Source organism: Peromyscus eremicus, chromosome 7 (genome assembly GCF_949786415.1).
Source record: "Peromyscus eremicus chromosome 7, PerEre_H2_v1, whole genome shotgun sequence".
Classification (NCBI taxonomy): Eukaryota; Metazoa; Chordata; class Mammalia; order Rodentia; family Cricetidae; genus Peromyscus; species Peromyscus eremicus.
The window spans coordinates 108016610-108038382 of NC_081422.1; the positions used below are offsets into that span (position 1 = coordinate 108016610).

The window sequence follows — 21773 nt, forward strand, 5'->3', positions numbered from 1 at the left end:
AACAGATCAATCTCGGTAGAGGGGATGAAATTGCTCAGGAAATCTTTTTGAACGTTCCTAACAAATGGGAGGCCCTGGTTCCTCAGCACACCTTTAATCCCAGTACTCCGAAGCAGAGGCAGGAGCACCACGAGTTTGAGGCCAGACTGGTATCTAGAAGCTTGTGTCAGCCAATCACAAGCTTTGCTTGATGAGACCCTGAATTTTAAAAGGGGGAGGAGGGTTGCTGTAAAGATGAAGATCTGCGGTGGTAAGTGGGTATCGAAGCCTCCACCCAAGCGACCAGTAGCGACCTACTAAACCCGACTACAAAACTCAGTAACACTCAAACAGCAGTGCAAACTTCTTTTGTGAGGATGAACAGAATTTTTCTGTATTTAGATTAAGACACTTAAAAAGAAGATATGAATTAATAAAGGGACCGATTCTATATACTATTTTAAGATGAATGCCTTCCCTTTCTCTCATATTAGGAACAGTAGGTTATCTCTGGGTAAATCTTTTAAAGACTTATTTATGTGTATCTGGTGTGTATGTGTGTGCTGCATGTGTATGCAGATGTCTGTGAAGGACAGTTACAAGAGCTGTCCAATGTGGGTGTTGGCATCTGAAATTCCTGATAAGCATTAGTACTCTTAACCATTGAGCTGTTTTATTTATGTGTAGCACATGCTTGTAGTGCCTACAGAGACCAGAAGATGGAGCTGGATCCCATGGAACTACGTAGGTGGTGGGAACCAAGTCCTCTGTAAGCAGCAAGAACCCTCAATCATTCAACACTTCAACATCTGGTTGGCGTCCTGTGAGTGGACTCTTCTTCACTACTGCATCAGATCCTGACCTGAAGGATACACACACATTCAGTGTGCAAATATAAATAAACGGTTCTCACTGAAAAAACAAAAGACATGGCCAGGCACCGTGGCACACATCTATACTCCTGGCCCTGAGGACGCACACAAGGAGAATGCTCCATGGCATCCTGGACTGCATACCAAGTAAGACTGTCTAAAAACAAAACAAACGAACAAAAATCTGTTGTACTATGGCTACTTTTCCCAATGCCTTCATGATGTATGCTCATGTGGCTTTAAATTACATGCACCCTGAGACAGGGACTCTGCCCTGCATCGTCATATTGTCTGCATCTCTCAGCACGAGGGGGCAAGGGTACACACCACACAGTATGACCTCTCCCTGGGCCCAATCCAATGCAGGCACCCACCTGCCACCCTGCTCCTCTACCATGCAACACTGGACACTGACCACCAACACACACTTGGCCCTGTGGTCTATGCTTGAGTTTTGTGCTTAGACAGCTGAGCAAGACACAAAATCTCCTACATCTCTCTTGTTTTCTCTTCATCTAGAGCTCAATCATCTACAGATGTGAGATTTCTCCATTATAACCACTCCCTTTAGGCCCACTCCCTTTAGGCCAACAACAAATTTTTAAAGCTTAGACTTTTTAGTCAATTGTATGTGTATGACTGTTGTCCTTATGTGTACCATGTGGGGTGTGGATACCTGTAACTGGAGTTACAGATGGTTTAACCACTGAGCATCTGCAACCTCGCCATCCAATCTTGACAACTCATTTCTCTCCCCAGAGCAGCTGAGCCCACAAAGGGCAAAGAATATACAGCATTAATTCTATCGTGTCCATTGGCCTGCCTGGGTGTTCTTGGTCTCTATGGGAAGAAAATGGAGGGCCAGATATGGTAGCATCCACCTTTAATCCTAGCACTTGGGCAGAGGCAGGAGAATCTCCTTGAGTTCAAAGCCAGCCTGGTCTAGAAATCAAGTTCCAGAATAGGTCATTCGACAGGAAGACCCTGTCTCAATTTAAAAACAAAACACCACGGGCAGAAAGGAGATATTTAAGATTGTACAAAGACCTCAGAAGGTAGGTGATCATGTGGCATGCTTAGTAGAGGAACAAGGTGGCAGGTGGGTGTCTGCATTGGGCTGGACCCAGGAAGAGGTCATACTGTGTGTCCCCCCACCCGAATGCAGCTCTTAGTCCTGGGTCAGAGAGGCAGCAGCCAGGAATACAGTATCAAGGGGATGGAGCAAAATAGTTCTTAGGGAATTCTAATTCTATTAGTACAAAAAAAGCCAATTGGCACTTTACCTGTGAAGACACAGACATGTGGCCGCTCTGTGGAGATACAATAACGTAAGGAGCACTACACACCTTTTGTTGTTTTGTGTCTTGGGATGTGGCCTCATGTAGCCAAGGCTTGCCCGGAATTCTACAGTTTTAGGTTAAGAGACACCAGACCCCGCAGCTGTACAGGCATTTTTTAAAAAAGATGGAGAGGGGGCTCATTGTGTAAGAGCACTGGCTACTCTTGCAGAGAACCCAGATGTGGTTCTCAGTGCCTGCATGGCAACTTCCAACCGTCTGTAACTCCCAGTTCCGTGGGGATCTGATGCCCCCTTCTGGCTTCCAAGGGCTCTGCACACACAGAGACAAATACACATGTATTCGTCTGGAGAGATGGCTCAGCGCGGTTAAGAGCACTGGGTGTTCTTTCAGGGATCCTGAGTTCAATTCCCAGCAACCACATGGTGGCTCATAACCATCCTTAATGAGATCTAGTGCCCTCTTCAGGCCTGCAGGCGTACATGCAGACAGGATGCTGTTTACATAATAAATAAATCTTAAAAAAAATCTTTTCAAAAACAAACTGATAAAAAAAAAAAAAAAGGACTAATCCTGGTGGCAGGACCTGTCTGTCATTCCAGAAATATATTCTGTAACCTGTATTTGAACATCAGGCTTGAGGGGAAAAAGAAAACCTAATTAATCAGAAAAGACCCCTCCAACGTCACACAAACCTGACAGCTACCGAGAAACTTATTCAGGAAGACCTGCCAACTCAGCCAGGGGTGACAGTGTACATCTGTAACCCAACACTTGAAAGAATGAGGCAAAACAAAACCCTGCCAAACAGTCAACAGAGTGCTCTCAATTCTGGAGTATACCCCCCCCACACCCACACACACAAAACGGCTTCTAAAAAAAATTTAGCCTAAATATTTCAAAAATGTAAAGAACGAGCTTCCTATACAACTTCTGCTGAAAATTTTGCAACATTTCTTGTCTTTCAAACTTACCTTGTAATCCACGGAAGACATGTCATAATTTCCTAAATGCTTGTCACATAGAATAATAGGCAGAAAGAATCAACATCAATCAACTACGCATAATACACCACTGCTTAACAATGTAGGAGAACTAAGCCAATTCTCAAAATGTCACACATGTCCCTCCCCAACCATAAAAGGAATGATGGGAATTCAAGGACAAGTGTTTAATCACAAGGGCTGGGGACAGTTCAAAACTCACGTTCAGGTCTCAGCTTTCAGTAAGTAAATCTGTGTATCCAATACTTGTGCCTAAAGAGCGTCGGGCACACAGTCTCTGCAGTCCCAATGAGAACCAATGCTTGCTAAACTCGGAAAAGCTGAAACAAATCTCTGCAAAGCTAACCCAAGCCAGGAACTCAGACCACACGTCTGCCATCTTCTGGACGCTGCTAGAAGCCCTCCAGAGACCTCAGTAGCCTGGGTGTCACACCAGCCCCTTGTGCTGTCTAGTCCGTGACCTGAGCAGTGCAATCTGCCCACGAGGAAGGCTCGAGTAGATAACTCACCTGGATGGCTTGGCGGCCTTGCTGGGCATCAGCCAGCAGCTGGATGGTGAGTGCCCGTGAGTCCTGGAGGGCGTCCTGGAGGTAGGCGAAGCTGTGGCCCCCATGACGGCCCAGCGTGCACTCTCTGCAGATGGGAACAGAGCAGGTGTCGCAGTAAAGATGCAGGACCTGGGGACCAGAAACACAGGTGTGAACAGAGGGGAGACAGTACAGCCCTAACTCTAGATCCAAACATTGTGTGCCCCCTCCCTCATCAAGGCAGACAAGACTGCCATAGGTGCAGACACTTGATGCCCATTGTCCGTTCCCAATGCCCAATGCCCCAAACCAGGGGGGACCCCACCCAGGTGCCATCAGCTGCAGTGTGATGTAGAATCACAACTGACCGCAAAGTTGGAGAAGACTGTACAGGGCAGCCCTGCTGGCATGGGGGTGGGTTCCCTGCGTCTCAAGAGAATGATCTAGAAATAGAAAGTTCTGGTCTGGGACTGGTGGTCTGACAGAACGAATGAAGTTTCTGTAGCCACTCCTGTATGTGACGGAAGGTCAAGGGCAGTACAGATCCCTCTCAGCCCTCGGCCAGGGTGATCAGCACTTGTCTGTCTCCTGGAACTCCAGCAAGCTACAGGATGAAGCTTTCGGAATTGAGGCCAAAAGCTAACAGGAAGACTGGCCTGCCTCTTGGCTTTCTTCTCTCGGCCAAATTACTCCAAGTAGTTGAACCTGGGAGGCAGGCAGCCAGTGAGGAGCTCCCCTACGAACCCGTGTGCTGGGGAAGAGAAGCACTGGACACCTCTCACCTGCCAGCAGGCAAGAGGCTCTCAGGAGAGAGGGCTCTGCACGGAAACCAGCCACTCTCCTCTCTCGGTAAATGTCTGCTGGATTGATTTCAAGAGCAGCTGGGGGAGGGGGCAGCTGACACGCGACACAAGGAATCAATGCGTAAGCTGCATTCTTTGCCACACGCAGCAACACACTTAAATCTCCACGTGAAGACAGGAGGTGGTGTGGAGTTCCAGACCACACAGCGGGGACACTCCAAGCCAAGCACCGGGCTGGCTACCCCACCCGTGACAAAACATCACATCTTGTTCGGACCCTGGAAAGGCCAGGATCTAATTTTTTTACCCAGAAGCCAGGGAAAGCTGAGAAACAGCTTTTAAGGCTAGGGAACCCCGCCCCTGGAGAAGAGGGGGGCTAGAACATAATTTAGGTGGAGGTCCCGGAGTGGAGCTGAGAAAGAGCCACAGTGAGAGGCTGCTGTCTCCTGTACCATGTGTCACCCCCACAGGGGCTTGGTAGGGTGAAATGTGCCTGCACCCGAGGATAGAAGAAAGATTTGGATATTCTTCTTAATCTCAGAGGAATGGAGAGATCTTTCGTGGAATCTGCACAAGGAAATGTGACTGTGACCGGTTTTGATCACTTTTTAACCAACCTGATAGGATAAACTAGGTGGCAATGGTCCCCCTCGTCGGCTAAATCTACAACTTCCCAGGAGAACTCTAAACGACCAACCAAAGGAAGGTGGGCTGAACAACGCAGAGCATTCCCTCACAAGTTTTGGTGTGGTGCAAAAAAAAAAAAAAAAAAAAAAAAAAAAAAAAAGCAATTCTACTGGGTTCGGCAACCCTGCTACATTCCTTCCACCTCAGCTCCCTCCTCCATCTGCCACCAGAGGGAATAAAGGGATCACTCCCCTCCTAAAGTGAGGTGTGAAAACCTCCCACCAGAGGTCCCTTTTAAATTAAAATAAATGGTCCGTCTTCCACCTTCTCCACTAAGCAACTCTGGGGCGGCTATGTGGTGGACTGACCAAAAGACCCTTGCTTTCACCAGATGTGAGTGAAAGCAAATGGCCAGTCTACAGGGCTCTGCCCGACCAGGCTCCTGAGGCTGGACCACCTGCCCAGCGGCTTCCTCTGACGTGCCCGGGCTTCCTTCTAATCTGGGAAACAAATGGGGTCTGACTAGGTCCCTCGGGAGAGAGACCCTTCCCAACCTTCAAAATCCCAGGAACCAGCCTGTCTGGGGCTGGGCAACAGGAAGCAAGGGGTTTTCAAGTCATTCTGGGCTGAGATAAGAAACTGGGCTCCCGCTGCAATTGTCCAAGTGTTAGGAAACTCCCAGGCCTTTGGGCAAGTCAACCCTACAGCAGAGCTTACAAGAGGCCAGGCACGGGAGATCCCCTGAGGCCTTACAGTAAGCCTGGAAGGACGCGAGGGAGGGAAGAGAAATCCTGGTCAGAACAGGCAGTGGTGTCAGGAGAATAGATGTGAAGAGCCCAAAGGCTTCCCTTCCAATGAGTCCAGGAGTCCCACATGAAACACGGCCCGGAATCCTGTCACAAGTGGATGGGAGCAAGTCCAAGGAAGCGGCATGCAGACAGACAAACCCGAGTGAGGAGAGGCAGCAACAGCACCCAAATGTCGGCTAAGAGAACCTACAGATCCAGAACAGCCCGGCACGCTCGGAACTAATAAAACCACAATTTTAAAGACGATGCATTGTTGTGAAACCATCAAACAAAATCAGTATTTAAGTCTTCAAGTTATGAGTTGGAGTTAAAATGTGAAAGCATTCCAGGCTTACTCACCATTTCTAAGACAGGGGAAGCCGAATTTTACAACTACAGACACACAATCAATAAGCAAGGAAGAACACCGGGAAACTCTCTCTCTGCAACAGTTGGACCATTAAAGGAGCAGACTTGGGGGTGGGTCAAAGTACCTGCTGCCCGACAAACTGAGGACCCATGCATGGTGGAGAGATCAGGCCCTACCAAGTTAATCCTGCTCTACACACAGCCTGCCTCTAAAATAAATAATGTAATTTAAAAATCTATGGGGGGATCTCCTTGGAGCCAATGTTTAAGAAAAAAAGCAAGGACTAGACTAGGCTAGGTAAAAGCCCATGGCCCCAAAAGTGGCAGCCACTACTAGGGAGCAGGAAGGGAAGGGGTGGAGTCCGCTGGTGGCAGGAATTCCAGGGCCTACGTGCCGCCTGTTTGGGGCTCCCCTGGCAGATGCATGGACACGCCCCCTCAGGCCTGGCGACAATCTGGCTGCTCTAGCTAAATGGAGCTGGCCTGACCTCTGACCCTCCAAGTGACCACCCCCTTCCCTGCCCCCAGCTTCTAGAACGTCCCACCCCTCCCAGCCTTCCTCTCCCAAAATTTCTAAAATACCAAGCAGAGACAAAGACCTAGGAATGCAGGCCCAGCAGGAAAGGAACAGGGGGATGGGGGAGGCCAAAGAAAAAATAAATAAATAACAACACAAGGTAGGGAGGCTGGCCAGGGCACGTACTGAAAGAAAACGCTCTTTTGAACAGGATACTGTGTGCGTAGCTCTTTTTTGTTTGTTTGTTTGTTTGCGGCCCTCCATCCAACACCAGCTGGGACACACACATCCGGGGACACGTTGGGAAAACCTGGGCAATGGTTCTAACCACAGTGACCCATATCAGTGAGAAAGGGGAAGGGCAGCCGCGATCACCACGTGGTTTCCAAGTGTGTCAAAATGCCTTTGCTAAAGTACAATATCAACCACTGTTTATCGTTTTATTTACTTAAAAATTAAGTACAGTATTCCTTAAAATGACCTTCTCAAAGAGAAAAGCCAGAAGCCCAATCCTTGGCCGCACATGGACAACAGGACTCACTTTCAAAATGCTCAGCCGAGCTCGGAGCCATGAAAAACATCTGAGGACCATCAAAACCACGCTTTACGGCCGGGTGGGCTGGTGAGGTAGCTCAGGGTAAAGGTGAAGGAGTTAGAGCTCAGGGACCCACCGACCCTGGCAGCTTGTCCTCTGAGGGGTGCACACACACACGACAAACACGTGTTTACAAAAAGAAGAGCTGGAGGGGAAGCCAGAACTCTCAAAGCCAAAGAGCAGGCAAGCCGGCTGGGGCGGGAGGCCTGGGGACGCGGGGGAAGCCCTGAAACCCACGAACACGTCTTTGACACAAAGAGAAGAGCAATTCACCAGCTTCTTTAAACGTAGGTCCCATGGTGGGGTGTGGTGGCACATGCTTTTAGTGCCCGCACTTGAGAGGCAGAGAATCTCACATAGCATGTTCCAAGGCAGCCAGGGCTAGAGACTCTGTCTCCAAAATAACTTAAAAAAAAAGAAAAAGTCAAAATAAGTAAATGTAGGAATTACTCAAGACCAATGGTTTGGGGTTTTTCTTATTTTTATTTTATGTGTATGGGTGTTTTGCATGCAATGCCCTCAGAGGCCAGGAGAGGGGGTCAGACTACCTGGAAGAACAGTCACGGCCCTTAAGGCTGGGCCATCCCTCCAGCCAGCCAGGTTTGTTTGTTTAGTTTACTTATTGAGACAGAATTTTCATGTAGCCCAGACAGATACCTACACCTCCCCTGTGCTGGGGTTGCCAAAGTCCTCCACTGCCCTCAACAAGCATTCTCCTGCCCCCAACTCTCCCCTGTTCAGAGCTCACTGTGCCCGTGGCTGTCCAGAGACTCAGTACCGGGCTAGTGCCACAGCTGGAAGCCAGCAGCACCGGCAGGCAGCGCAGTGAGGTTAGGCTTTCTTCTTTGTTTGTGTTTATTGAGACAGGGTTTCTCTGTGGAGCCCTGGGCTGTCCTGGAACTCACTCTGTAGACCAGGCTGGCCTTGAACCTCCCAAGAGCTGGGATTAAAGGCATAAACCACCACCGCCTGGCTAGGACCAACTTTTCACACAAACAAACAAAACGCCCCTCCAGTCTCTGCCTGATTTCTGAGGACAACTCAAAGTATCCTGCACTCTAAGTACATTAGAATGTTTCAGCATATTGCTAGGAATGGAATCCGGGGCCTTACACGCTGGGCCAGCTCCCTCCTGCTGTCTGACTCCCCACTCGGATCAGAAGTATTTAGTATGGTTTGGTGGTTGAAGCACAGTCTCAACTGTAGCCCAGGCTAGCCTGAAACCTGCATCATCATCATCATCATCATCCTATTTCTGTCTGCAAAGTGCTGGGATTTAGTGGCAAATACCAGTGCCTGGGTCTTCACTTACTAATCCTTCTAGAATGCTCTGGAACACTCCTTCATTGCTGAATAGTTGCAGAGTGTTATATGAATAAATTATAGCTAATGTAATCAGTTTATCTGGTAATAAGAATTTTCAACTGGAAGTTTTTAAAAACCACCACCAAGATGGAGAGATGGACAAGACAAGAGAGTTGGCTCAGTGGTTACGTCTCCGCACTGCTCTTCCAACAGACCCAGCAAATGTGTTTATTTCTGGGGTGGGGACAGGCTGAGACAGAGTCCCTCCTGGAATTCGTTATGTAGATTAGGCTAGCACCAAATCCAGAGGTTCTGGGACTTGCCATCAGCCCCAACCCCACCAATTTATTTACATAAATAACATTGTTGAGTGTTTTATAAATACAAATAGGGTCGTGAGGTGCCTCAGTAGATATGGGCTGCTTACCGCCCGCCATCTCTGACGTCAGTAGAAACATGATGACCCCAAGTTCCAGGCCAGCCTGGGTAAGTGAAACATCATCTCAAAAATACAAACTGTTTGAGCCTGGACACCTTTGGTCCCAGCAGCAAACTTGAGCTCACAACCGTCCCTAACACCAGCTCCAGGGGATCCAATGCCCTCTTCTGAACCTCAGCAGGCACTAGGCACGCACATGGTGTGCAGACATACATGCAAGCAAAATACCTTACTCCTACCTCTAAAAAAATAAATAAATCTAAAAAATTAATAACAAAACAAACCCCCCAAAACTCTAACTGTATACCTACACCCCAACACCACCAGGAAGGCATCCAACAACATGATAGGGTGACACTCAGAACCAGACTCCTCTGCGGCACTCTAAATAAGGAACCTGTGAAAGGGTTAGTTCTGGCGGCCCCACACCATTGACGACAATGGCTGTCACCGCTGTTTCCACAATGTCCCTCCCATTAGCTATTACTTTTGTCTTGCCCTCACTTTAAATACGATCTTAAGTTCTATCTCACCCAAGGCAGGCAAGGACCAACTCCCTGGAGACTTGGGAGGAAAATTTAGAGAGAGAGAGTCCCCAGTCAGATTTCCAGCACCCTTGGCCAGGGGGGGTCACACAAAGCCTATGACATCATTAGTGTCCCAGCTGCCGCCCGCCTGGCATGCATCTGACCTCTGGTGTTCTAATGAGCAGTTTCTGCTGCTTCTAGGCGGAAATAAGAGAGATCTGTGCAAACACAGAGACCATTCCTCATGGAAATCACAGATTTTCAAACCAGACCCACCTAAGAAGGCGGATATTTGAGTCTCCGTTCCTGCTGCCTCCAAATAGGCGAGCAGTGTGTAGTTTTAGTCAACTGAATTCTAGGCAAGTGGGAATGCTTGGGGACTTGACTTTAGAATGGGGTGGACCCAATAGGTGGCCTGGAACTCAGCCCCCTCCCCTTCCTCCTAACAGGACACTGTACACCTAAAACACTCAAGTAGCCGAGGCTCCTTCTGATGCCTACTGCCTGCCTGGTGGGTGCCGTGGAGATGGTTGGTTTTAAAATCAAGAGAACGCACACAAACTGGCCAAGATGAGGAGAAAGAAAAACTCAGATACCAACAGACTATTATCAAGAGGGCTTGGGACAAAACTTACTAAGTTACCACACAAGCACGCAAATGCAATTCGTTTTTTTTTTTTTTTTTTTTTTTTTTTGAAGAAGCCAGCCAGTATTGCTCTTGCAGAGTTCAGTTGGGAACTCAGGTCCTGTAATTCCATTTCCAACGACTCTGACTTCCCAGGACACCTGCGAGCGCACACACACACAGAGAGAGGGACCAGAGACCGGGGGGGGGGGGGGGGGGGGGGGGCCGCTAATAACACAAAGTTTTACATTTAAACCCAGGCTTCCTATTGTCAAATGTAACAGAACCATCTCTTTCCACTGAGTTCCACATCCTGGCAGCTGGGCTCTTCCTTGCTCAGCGGCCTCTGGCTGGTGTTAGTGGATCAGGATGCTGGGGTAATGAGGGTCCAACTCTGGCCTTCCCTGAGAGACCCCAGTTCCTAGTTACAGGTCACATCTACTGGCAGTGTTAGGAGCTGGCTGCCTCCAAGGAAGGTTAATATTCATCTAAATCCAGGTATTTACAGGACTATGTGTAACTTGTGAAGGGGACTGTTTCAGGAGCAGACTCCTGTAACCTCTCAGCTCTGTTAATGCCAGAACATGTCCTAGTACACAGGACTGAGACACACCCCAAACTCAAGAACAAGGACAGGAACCAAGGAGAGCATTGTGGGGACTCCCGTCTGGAACCGAAGCACTCAGAACACTAAGGCAGGAGGGTTGCTGTTGGGTTCAAGGCCAACCTCAGCTACACAAGTCAACCTCAGGCCATCCTGTCCTACAGCATGAGACACTATCACACACGAAACAGAAATACAACCGGAACCCAACCATGCTCCAGCAGCACCTCCTCATCTACCCCCAGAGAGTAACATCCACACACCCAGGGACGCGGGGTGGGGTGGGGTGGGGTGGGGGTGGGAGAGCCACTGCAATGCTGGGTCTTTGGAATTCTTGGTTCCTGGCACCACCTCATTCTACCCTGGCTGTCCTTAAACTTGTAGTGATCCTCCTGCCTCACCTCAACTTCCCAAATGCTGGGATTACTGTTTTACACCTTTATTGGCTTGTTTTCCCTTTACTGGGAAAATAAAGAATGAATGTCAAGTCTTAGATGAATACCCTTCTCAGAATGGACCACAGGTCTGTGCATATAACGCTCAGATGAAGAGCCTCCTCCAATGGCTTGGTGCTAATTAACATAACTGAGCAAGAGGCCACTTGAGGACCCCCTGCTCAGTCACACGGGTGGTGACAGAGCCTCTCTCTCCCCTCTCTACTTTCCCTGATACCATCAGATCACCTCAGAGGGGGGAGGGGGAGGGAGGGAAGGGCAGGAAGGGAGAAGAGAAAAAGAAAAATCAAGTCTTCTGGGCTGGGGTAAAAAGCTAAACCAGAGCTGGGCGGTGGTGGCACACTCAGGAAGAAGCTGGGGATTGATCTCTTGAGTTAGAAGCCAGCCTGGTCTACAGAGGAAGTTCTAAGACAGCTAGGGCTACTTACACAGAGAAATCCTGTCTTGAAAAAAAAACAAACAAAACAAAAGCTAAGCTAGAAAACTAGATGGATCAGTCCCACAATCTAAGGCTTCGGAAGGAAAAAAACTAAGCATGAAAACCTTCAGATAGGTTTCTGGGGGTTCCTGGACCCCCACATTTGGTCCTGTACTGATGAATGTTACTAGAGAAAAGGGCAAGGTAGGAGACACAAGACAGGGCTGGAGATGCAACTCAGCTGACAGCATGTGACTAGCATACAATAAGTCCTGGGTTCGATCCCCAGCACCGTAGGAAACAGAGGTGGTGTACATATCCCAGCACTTGTGAAGTGTAAGGAGGACCAAAACTTCAAGGTCATCCTCAGCTACAAAGGGAATTTAAGGCCAGCCTGGACCACACATACATGCATGCATACAAACAAACAAACAGAACTCTGAGGCTGGGAGTGTAACTCAGTTGGAAGAGAGCTTGTGTCCCACAACTTGTAAGAACTGGCAAGCCTGACTGTGTCAGACAGACCAGGAGTGGGAACCATGAACCCACCCCAAGGCCAGAGGTGCAGCTCCACTGGTACACACACAAAGCCCTGGCTAGGTTCGACTGACCCCCAGTATCACATCAACTAGACGTGGTATAGCACATGCCTGTAATCCCAACACTCAGAAAGCGAAGGCTGGAGGATCAGGTTTACAAGCAGACTCAAGGCCAGCCTGGGCTACGGGAGACTTTGTCTGGGAAAGGAGGTACCCACAAGACCTTTCGGCCACCATTCCCTGCTGAAAGAATGCTGAAAGATTCCAGGAGCTGTAACTAGAAGAGGTGTGCTGAATGACACCCTGACACTGCTGTGGCCTGACTTCCTGTGCAGGCCAGCAGCTGCCCATCTCCGAGGAACCATGCAGCGGCCGGCTATTCCTGATGGCAGATTCTAACACCTCGCGTTTCCTCGCTGTGCCGTGCTCGGTCTTGCCACATGCGTGCCCGGTCACAGTCCAGCAAACCACCAGTACAGGAGAAAACCCAGCAAGTCCTGGGCATGGGGGATCATGCCAACAGACTCCTGGAGGGAGGGGGCAGGGGGTCGGACTTTAGTTACATGTGCAAGCAGAGATGAAGGGGGCAGAGACTGTCCCAGAACATCAAAAGGCAGGATTCTGTTCTGTTGTTTTGGCCCCTGCAATCTTTGCCCTTTAAAAAGTCTAAGACCTAGGCATATCCCTGGGCTTAGCAAAAAGCAAGTTAGCGCCAGAGCTCAACAGGCCCCGCTCAGAAGGGGACCGTGAGATGCCACCCCACTGCCTTTGGGATTCTCTCCCTTACACTGTGACCACCTGCTTAAATGAGGGTCACACCCAGCAGCTGTTTACACGGATGCCTGGCTCCCATCCAAACACTTCCTCAAACTTTGTGAGGGGGTCTCTCTGGGTTGTCTGGGCTGGCCTTTAACTCAAGTAATCATCCCAGTGAGGCATCACTAGCTGGGGGACAGGTGTGTGCCACCTTGCCCCATAGTTCTTTCTTAGCAGCCTTCACTCCTGAGCATGCGTGCGTGTGTGCGTGTGTGTGTGTGTGTGTGTGTGTGTGTGTGTGTTGTTTGCACCCTAGAATTTAAACGTGTGTGTGTGTGTGTGTGTGTGTGTTGTTTGCACCCTAGAATTTAAACGTGTGTGTGTGTGTGTGTGTGTGTGTGTGTGTGTGTGTGTTGTTTGCACCCTAGAATTTAAACATGGCTGTTTTGTTCATTGTGGAACTGTAGCCCCAGAAACCATCTGGTAGTCCCACACTCAATAAATACTTGAGGAACAGAATGAAGGAAAACCATGGTTTCAGTACACAACGATTCAGTTTAGCAGAATGGACCTTACCAGAGTGAAACTGTGACAGAAAAGAGTCAATGTCCCCTTAACCTATATCAATTTTTTTTTGTTTTTGTTTTTGTCTTGTTTTTTTGTTTTTCGAGACAGGATTTCTCTGTGTATCTTTGCGCCTTTCCTGGATCTCGCGCCATAGACCAGGCTGGCCTCGAACTCACAGAGATCCACCTGGCTCTGCCTCCCGAGTGCTGGGATTAAAGGTGTGCGCCATCACCGCCCGGCTATATCAACAATTGGATGGGGAGCATCCAGAGTGATGGGGGACTCTACTATGTGACTGAAATGCACACGTGACCCCTACAAACAACGAAAGCCAAGAGAAGGACGAGGGGCGAGCCTGAAAGAAAGTGACATCACAGCTGGCCCACTAGGAAGCGTGAGTGAAGACGTAGGCTGTAGCCAGGTGGGGGTGGCGCAGGCTTTTAATCCCAGAGACAGAGAGACAGGCAGATCTCTGTGAGTTCGAGGCCAGCCCGGTTCACAGAGCAAGTTCCAGGATAGGCTCCAAAGCTACAGAGAGACCATCTCAACAAACAAACAAACAAACGTAGGCCGTGTTAGGGGACTTTAAGTTCAGTGAATGTTCAGGCTTTCTAGTTCTCTCCTCCCCTTGAATGTGGGCAGGCCTTGCCGTCTGTCTTGCCCACAGCTGTCAAGTGGTACAGTACAGGAAACTCAGCATGGGTGGGCATCTGAGGAAGCACCCAGCAGGTATGTGAGTGCCGTGCCTCACACCTTCCTGCCAGGCTGCCCATCTGTGAAATGGCTGCAGCCATGTCAGAAACAGGAGGGCAGGAGACTCTGGATGAAGTTCCTACCAAACTCTAAGAAAACCACTTATTTGTTACAGACCACACTGGGGCGGGGCCCTCCAGAGCCATCTCTGGCCAAAGTCCTTGCCTGCTACCTCAGAGGCTTGGGGGATGAGGACACTCAAGGCTTCTTCCTAGCTAGGATAATTCCACCCCCACCCCAGCCTTAGTAGGGCAGACAGCAAAAACGTCCAGAGTTCCCAATGCCTGAGTGCCAAGCACAGCTTCCCAGGTTAGTAAAATGTAGTAAACTGAGGCAGGCAAAGACCCACACCAACACTTCCTCTTCACACAGCTTAGTTAATGCGCAAAGAACTGAACCCAGGCCTGGACACACTGAGCAAGTAGTCACCACTGATTGAGCAATATCCTCCAAGGCTGTGACCTGAGAGCTGAAAGGGGGGAGGGGAGGGGCTTTGAACCCAGATATTGGTTGTGCTCACTAACACCCACAGCCTCTTCTCATTTTACAGTTTTTTTTTTTTAAAGATTTTATTGATTTATCATGTATACAGTGAGTGTTCAGCCTGCAGGCCAGAAGAGGGCACCAGATCTCACCGTAGATGGTTGTGAGCCACCATGTGGTTGCTGGGAATTGAACTCAGGACCTCTGGAAGAACAGCCAGTGTTCTTAACCTCTGAGCCATCTCTCCAGCCCTCATTTTACAGTTTTGAGGCTGAGTCTCAGTAAGTTACCCAGGCTGTTGGCCTGGACTTCCATCCTCCTGTCTAGCTATTCCTAATAGCCAGAATCACGGGCCTGGGACATTACAAGTCACCGTTTTCTCTTCTTTTTTAAGGCAGGGGGAGAACCGGAATCAGGAAGCAGAGGTGGTGGGTCTCTGTGGGTTGGGGGCCAGCCTAGTCTATATATTAACTTCAAGGACAGCCAAGCCAGGGTTACACAATATCACCTTATCTCAATCTCAGTCTCCCCAGTCTCCCGTCCCTCCCTCCCTCCCTCCCTCTCTCTCTCTCTCTCTGGGACTGGAGAGACAACTCAGTGGTTAAGAGCATTTGTTGCTCTTGCAGAGGACCTGGGTTTGGTTCTCAGCACCCATGTGACGTCTCACAATTTTTTATAACTGTAGTTCAAGAGGATCCACTGCCCTCTTCTGACCTCTAGGAGCTCCAGGTGCACATGCAGTGCCCACACATACATGCAGGCAAAAGTATGCATGAAATAAACCTGAAACAGTAACACCAGATGTTAACGTGGTTCAACACCAAGGAAAAACATCAGACTATGGGTGACCCATGTGATCCTAAGTAAAGCATGGGAAAGTCACTTCTTTTTATCAATCCCTAAGAGTTGGAACAATTCATCATACACCATGTTGGACTACCGAGTTTCTGTATTTTCCCGTAAAACACATACAGAAACTTTTAATAAGGATAGAGGCACTGTTTACCCAACCAAGTTTTATCAGAGCCAGGAGTTTACATTTAACGGCAGGCAGGTGGTCTGTACAGCTGGTGTGGCAGGGCTGAGGCCTGGCAGTGCCTTGTCCTAGTCAGTAACTACTCTGTGGGATGACTCCTTTCATTCCCATCGTTTATGGAGGAGCAGGAGGAATGGGCACACATGTCTTGGTCTGCTCAAAGACACAAGTGATTCCAGATCAGTGTGGAAACCAGTAGGCTTCCCTGCCTCAGCAAGCTGTAACATGACTCCTCTCCAGACCATCTATCCAGTTGGGCTCCTGCAGTCCACCATGGCTCTAATCAGTGACCCCTTCTTTGCTGAAGCCTGACAACCCAGTGGCTCCCCATTATGTTACAAACAGGCCTGACAGGAATGGCATATCTCCAGAGAGCTTGGTAGGGTGAGATCTCTGGCCAGATGCTGTCATGCCTTGTCCCGTTCCCAAGTCCTTTGGCTGGCTCCTCTCTTATCATGCTGCATTCTTACCTCCTCGAAATACTGCTCCCAATCTCAGATTTCTCCATAACCCCCTCAGGGGGAAAAGCCGGCAGAAATGCGGAAGCTGGAGAGACCCAACCCCCACACTCCCTCTGGCCAGAGACAAGTGTCTTTTTCAAAGAGGTGCCCAGATGCTCCAGCCCAGGCCACAACACTATTCTACCCCTAGAATCAAAAGGGGTCCCACCCCCGGGAATAAATGATCAATTTATAGTCCAGAGCAGGAGATCTTGATGCAACAACTGGGTCCAAGATGGCAGCTGGTGCCTTTGTTCCTAGCTCCTCAATGGACAAAGAGTTCCAGGCACACTCTCAGACCAGCCGGGAAGGGAACACCAAGACTGGACAGTGCCAGCAACACAGTCTCCTGTCTGCATTCACCTCCGGTCCCTATTTTCTGGCACTCTAGAACTGTCAACTGAGGGTAGTGTCTCCTCATGGGGGAGCTGTCAGCTTTCCCTGCTACCCTGAAACACCTGGACGCCATCCCCGGTGCACACTATCATTCGACACCAACCACCACCAGGTCAGCTCTATGGAGCCCACACGACCCTTTCATTAATGGTAGCTGGAAATTTAGACCAACAACGGAATGTGAATCAGAGGTTGAGAACACTCGCTGCTTGTGTAGAGGACCTGGCTGGTCCCCAGAGCTGCCCACAACCATCTCAGTCCAGTTCTAAGGGATCTGACACCCTCTTCTAGACACGCACATATTTATGCAGGAAAATACACACACTAAAAAAAAATAAATAAATAAATCTAGCTGGCTGTAGTAGCACACACATTTAATCCCAGCACTTGAAGCAGAGGCGGGCATCTCTATATGTAGGTTCCAGGCCAGTCTGGTCTACATATGTTCCAGGCTGGCCGGCCAGGACTACACAGCTTAAAAATAAAAATGCATCTTTGGGAGTGGTCTTATAGTGGGATATGAATTCAACTAACTTTCTATGTATTTCAACAAGAATCATTTCTGTAAAAACAAAAAAAAACCCATGTGTTTTGCTTCTGTGTATCCATATGTACCATGTGGGTACCTGGTGCCCAGAGGCCTCTGGAATCCAGTTGTGAGATACTGTGGGTGCTGGGAATCAAACCTGGATCTTCTGAAAGCCGAGTGCTCTTAATCACTGCACTCAGGAGGCAGAGGCAGGTGGGTCTCTGTGAGTTTGAGGCCAGCCTGGTCTACAGAGTGAGTTAGATCTAGGGCAGCCAGAGTTACAGAAAGAAACAAAAAACCAACCAAACCAAACCAAAATGAAGAGCTGCTGGGGGAGGGAGCTGCTTGGGGGGAGGGAGGCACACACAGACAGACAGACAGGCAGACAGAGACATCAATGCCGGGCCTGTGGTTTTGCTCCACTTTTGATGGTTACCATGCTTTAAGAACACTGAAGTCCCAAGATTACCAAAAGTTTACCATCTAGCTAGATGGGCCCCCACCTTTAAATGTGTGTGCACAGCACAGCCCTTCCCTTTGTGATGGAACACGCCTTTAATCCCAACACTAGAGAGGCAGAGGCAGGCAGGTCTCTGATTTCGAGGCCAACATGGTCTACATAGTGAGTTCCAAACTAGCCAGGGCCTGTCTCAAAATCAGGCCGTCAAACAAAATGTATGCACGAGTTTCTGATAATCTCAGGGCCTGACACCCCCGGAATGTGCTGCTTCCAAGCTATGCGCAAGTTTTTGAGTTTCGGGCTCCCTTGGGGGGAGGGGGGACGGACAGCAAAAGGCTAATTAGGAGTAATTTCTTGCTTACTAAGTCCTATCCAGGATCCTTTCTCAAATCTATGGTTCTCAACCTTCCTAATAACGTGACCCTTTGTTACTCCTTCATAACTGTAAAGATTGGCAATGTAAATATCTGTGTTTTTGAAGGTCTTAGAGGTGACCCCTGTGAAGGGTCACCCCCCCCAAAGGGGTTGGGACCCACAGGTTGAGAACCAGTGCTCTATAATCTTACAAACATAACCTTTCCAGTCAGGCAGCGTGTGCCCAGCAGTTAGGAGGCCAATGTAGCAGAAACAGAATTCCAGGCCAGCCTGGGCTACATAATGGAGTTTAGACTAAGTCAACGTCTTAAATGTCCTAGGTGGCCTTGTGCTTGCTTTGTTAGAGTACAGTGACAGTGGGCTTGGTGTGCTCAAGGCCCTGGGTTCAACCACACAACCCAAACAAAAAAGAACAACCCACACCCAGTTATTAGAGGGAAATTATAGCCAGGCTGATAATCTGAAACAAAAAAAAAACCTCCATAGGATCTGCTAAGAGCTTCCCCATACTCCACTCCTCTGGTTCAAGCCCTGCTTCCCCAATCCAAGATCCCTTTCTCCAACATTCTTAGTTTTGCCAGGTGTAATGGTGCACACCCTGAATCCCGGTACTTGGAAACAGAGGTAAGGATTATCTCTGAGTTCAAGGCCAGCCTGGTCTACTTCGTCTAGGACAGCCAGGGCTTAGTAGTGTCTCAAAAAATCAAAGGGGGTGAGGCTGGAGAGATGGCTCAGCGGTTAAGAGCACTGGCTGTTCTTCCAGAGGTCCTGACTTCAATTCTCAGCAACCACATGGTGGTTCACAACCATCTGTAATGAGGTCTGGCTCCTTCTTCTGACTTGAAGGGATACACGCAAGCAGAACACTGTATACATAATAAATAAATAAATTTTCTTTAAAAAAAAAAAGGGGGGGGTGATTGATGGCAGGGGATGAAAAGATAACTGGCAGCCAGGCGGTGGTGGCACCCCCCTTTAATCCCAGATCCTCCTGGCCCGGATCTCTGTGAGTTCGAGGCCAGCCTGGTCTACAGAGTGAGGTCCAAGACAGGCACCAAAACTACACAGAGAAACTCTGTCTTGAAAAATCAAAAAATAATAATAATAAATTTTTAAAAAAAGTAACTGTCATTGGCATGCTGCCTGGAACAAAGCTCCGTGAGCTTCCAGGCATCACTGTCCAAATATCAGTATGAGAAGAACTGTGTTCGGCTGTGTGAGTGCTAAAGAGTAAAGAATCAGCAAGTGTCCTTGCCTTTCTTAGGTGGGGCCTGCCCCAGCAGCACAGCATGGCCTGGTGACTCAGCCTCCCACCCTGGGTGGGTGGGCGGGCGCCAAGCATGCAAGAGCTACCAGCTGACTTCTGGAGACAAGATAAGGGCTGGCCAGCCAGACCCTGCAGAACTCCCTAGGCAGGATTCCGCTGACCCCAGAACAAGAGGGCAGGGAGGAACACGCCCCAGGCCCAGGAGCACAGCTGGAGACAAGTGTCCTGGGCTTGCATGCAGGACACCAGAGGTATGAGCCTGTCAACCAGGAATCCAAGGCCAGGAGAGGCAAGCTCTCACATTCGGCAGTGAGCAGCGCCTCAGTGCTTTCACAGAAAGTGTTGGGAGTGTTCCACTATGACTTAGAGAACAGAGATCTCTATGGAGGTGGAGAGAAGACAGGCCCAGGGCAAACCTCAGCTGTCAGGGTATCCAACTGTCCCAGGGGAAGGAAGCTGAATGCAACTGAGTACAGAGAACAGAGCTCAGAGGCAGGAGGCACACTTCGCAAATGCAGAAAAGCAGGTCACAGCTACGACCTAGGTGCTCATTCTGAAGCAGAGTGTGATGTCTCTCAAAACACCAAAACACAATTATGCTATGACCATACCTAAGAGCTTGAAAGAACTTCCACTCCTCACCAGGGCAACATCATTCACAACAAGCTCAGCCGTCAGCCTACTGTCAGTGGTTAAGTGGACAAGCACAGTATCCTGCCTTAAGACAGGGGCTGTTCTAGCCCAGGCTACCCCGACCGCCTGGCCGAGATCACCACAGGCATGGGGCACCACGCCACCATGCCCAGCTTCCAGCCTTAGTTTATCCTTGCACTTGTATGATATGTTTTGTGGTGTGTGGGTGTTTACTTGTGTGCCTGTATGCGAAGGCCAGAGCAGAGACACACCACCCTAATTTTTGAGACAGGGTCAGTTTCACACTGAACCTGTAACTCCGACTGGCTGGCCTGGCATCTGCCCATCTCTAGCTCCCCTTTAGATAAGCTGTGTGTCCAGCTTTTATGTAGGTGTTGGGGATCTGACCTTAGGCCCTCGTGAATCTGTGACAAACACCACCAACAAAGTCAGTTATTCCCTGGCACTCCTTACACCATTTGTTTGTTTGAGACAGGGTTTCTCTGCCCTGGCTGTCCTGGAACTCAGAGATCTGCCTGCCTCTGCACACCTCCCCAAGTGTTGAGATTAAAGGCATGCACCACCACTACCAAGCAAGAAATTCCATCATTTGTGACAGCCTACATGAAACTAAAGGACTTTGTGAAAGGAAGGGAAATATCTAAACCATGTACTAAAAAGCAAATACTGTATCTCACTTGCATTACGCTGCTGCAGATGTGACTCAGTAGCTGAGCATTTGCCTGGTGTGTGTAAGACCATAAGTCCACCACCCAGCACTGCAAACACCACTCAGGACACCCAAGTAGAAAGATTAAGAGTCTAGGCGGCCAAGAGCTAAAACAAGGCCCTGTCTCAAAATGCATGTGGTTTTGGTTTGTTTAAGTTTTTCGAGACAGGGTTTCTCTGTGTAGTTTTGGTGCCTGTCCTGGATCTTGCTCTGTAAGACCAGGCTGGCCTCGAACTCACAGAGATCCGTGTGGCTCTTTCGAATGCTGGGATTAAAGGCGTGCACCACCACCGCCTGGTGCATTTTTTATTCGTTTACTAATTTTTGAAATCGTTGAGAGCCAGGCAAGATGGCTCAGTGGGTAAAAGCTTCCACACAAGCCTGTGAGTCCCTGGGACCCACAGCAAAGGAGAATGACTCCTGAAAGTTGTCCTCAGAACGCTAACACTCAGTATACACACACTTATACAATAATAAGTAAGGCTCACTACACAGCATAAAATACAATTTTAAGTGGCCCAGTATTCAGGTTTCCTATTCAAGAGACATTTCCCATTCATTCATTCTGAATGAATGAGCGAGCAAGCAACTTGATGGCCAGTCTCCACCCCCATTTTACACAGCTAAGTTCTGCCCAGGGCAATGGCTTTGTGCAAGCACTCAAAAACATCCAGAAATATCCCAAGGCAATTTACACGCAGGGTTGAGTGCGTAAATGTTAGAAACCTATGATGAGATCTTAGGCAATGCCAGGCTGCACACAATGCGCAGTAGTACTTAAGAAATGCCTGCACCCCAAAGATTCGCAAATCAAGACTCCCTGCTAGCCAGGTGGTGGTGGCAGCTGTGCACGCCTTTGATAAGGGCGCTAGGGAGGCAGAAGCAGGCGGATCTCTGTTGTGTTCAGGCCAGCCTAGTCTATAGAGCAAGTTCCAGGACAGCCAAGGCTACTAAGAAAAACCAAACCTTTCAGGAAAAAAGAAAAAAAAAAAAAAAA

General features: G+C 49.0%; 1 protein-coding gene across 1 annotated transcript in view; it reads right to left on the reverse strand.

The window, feature by feature from the left end:
- Trim71 (tripartite motif containing 71) overlaps positions 1-21773 on the reverse strand; it is a 52458-nt gene that overhangs the window by 9721 nt on the left and 20964 nt on the right. Inside the window, exon 2 of the mRNA XM_059267164.1 lies at positions 3663-3830. Coding sequence (XP_059123147.1) covers positions 3663-3830 — 168 coding nt within the window. The remainder of the gene's footprint in view (positions 1-3662; positions 3831-21773) is intronic.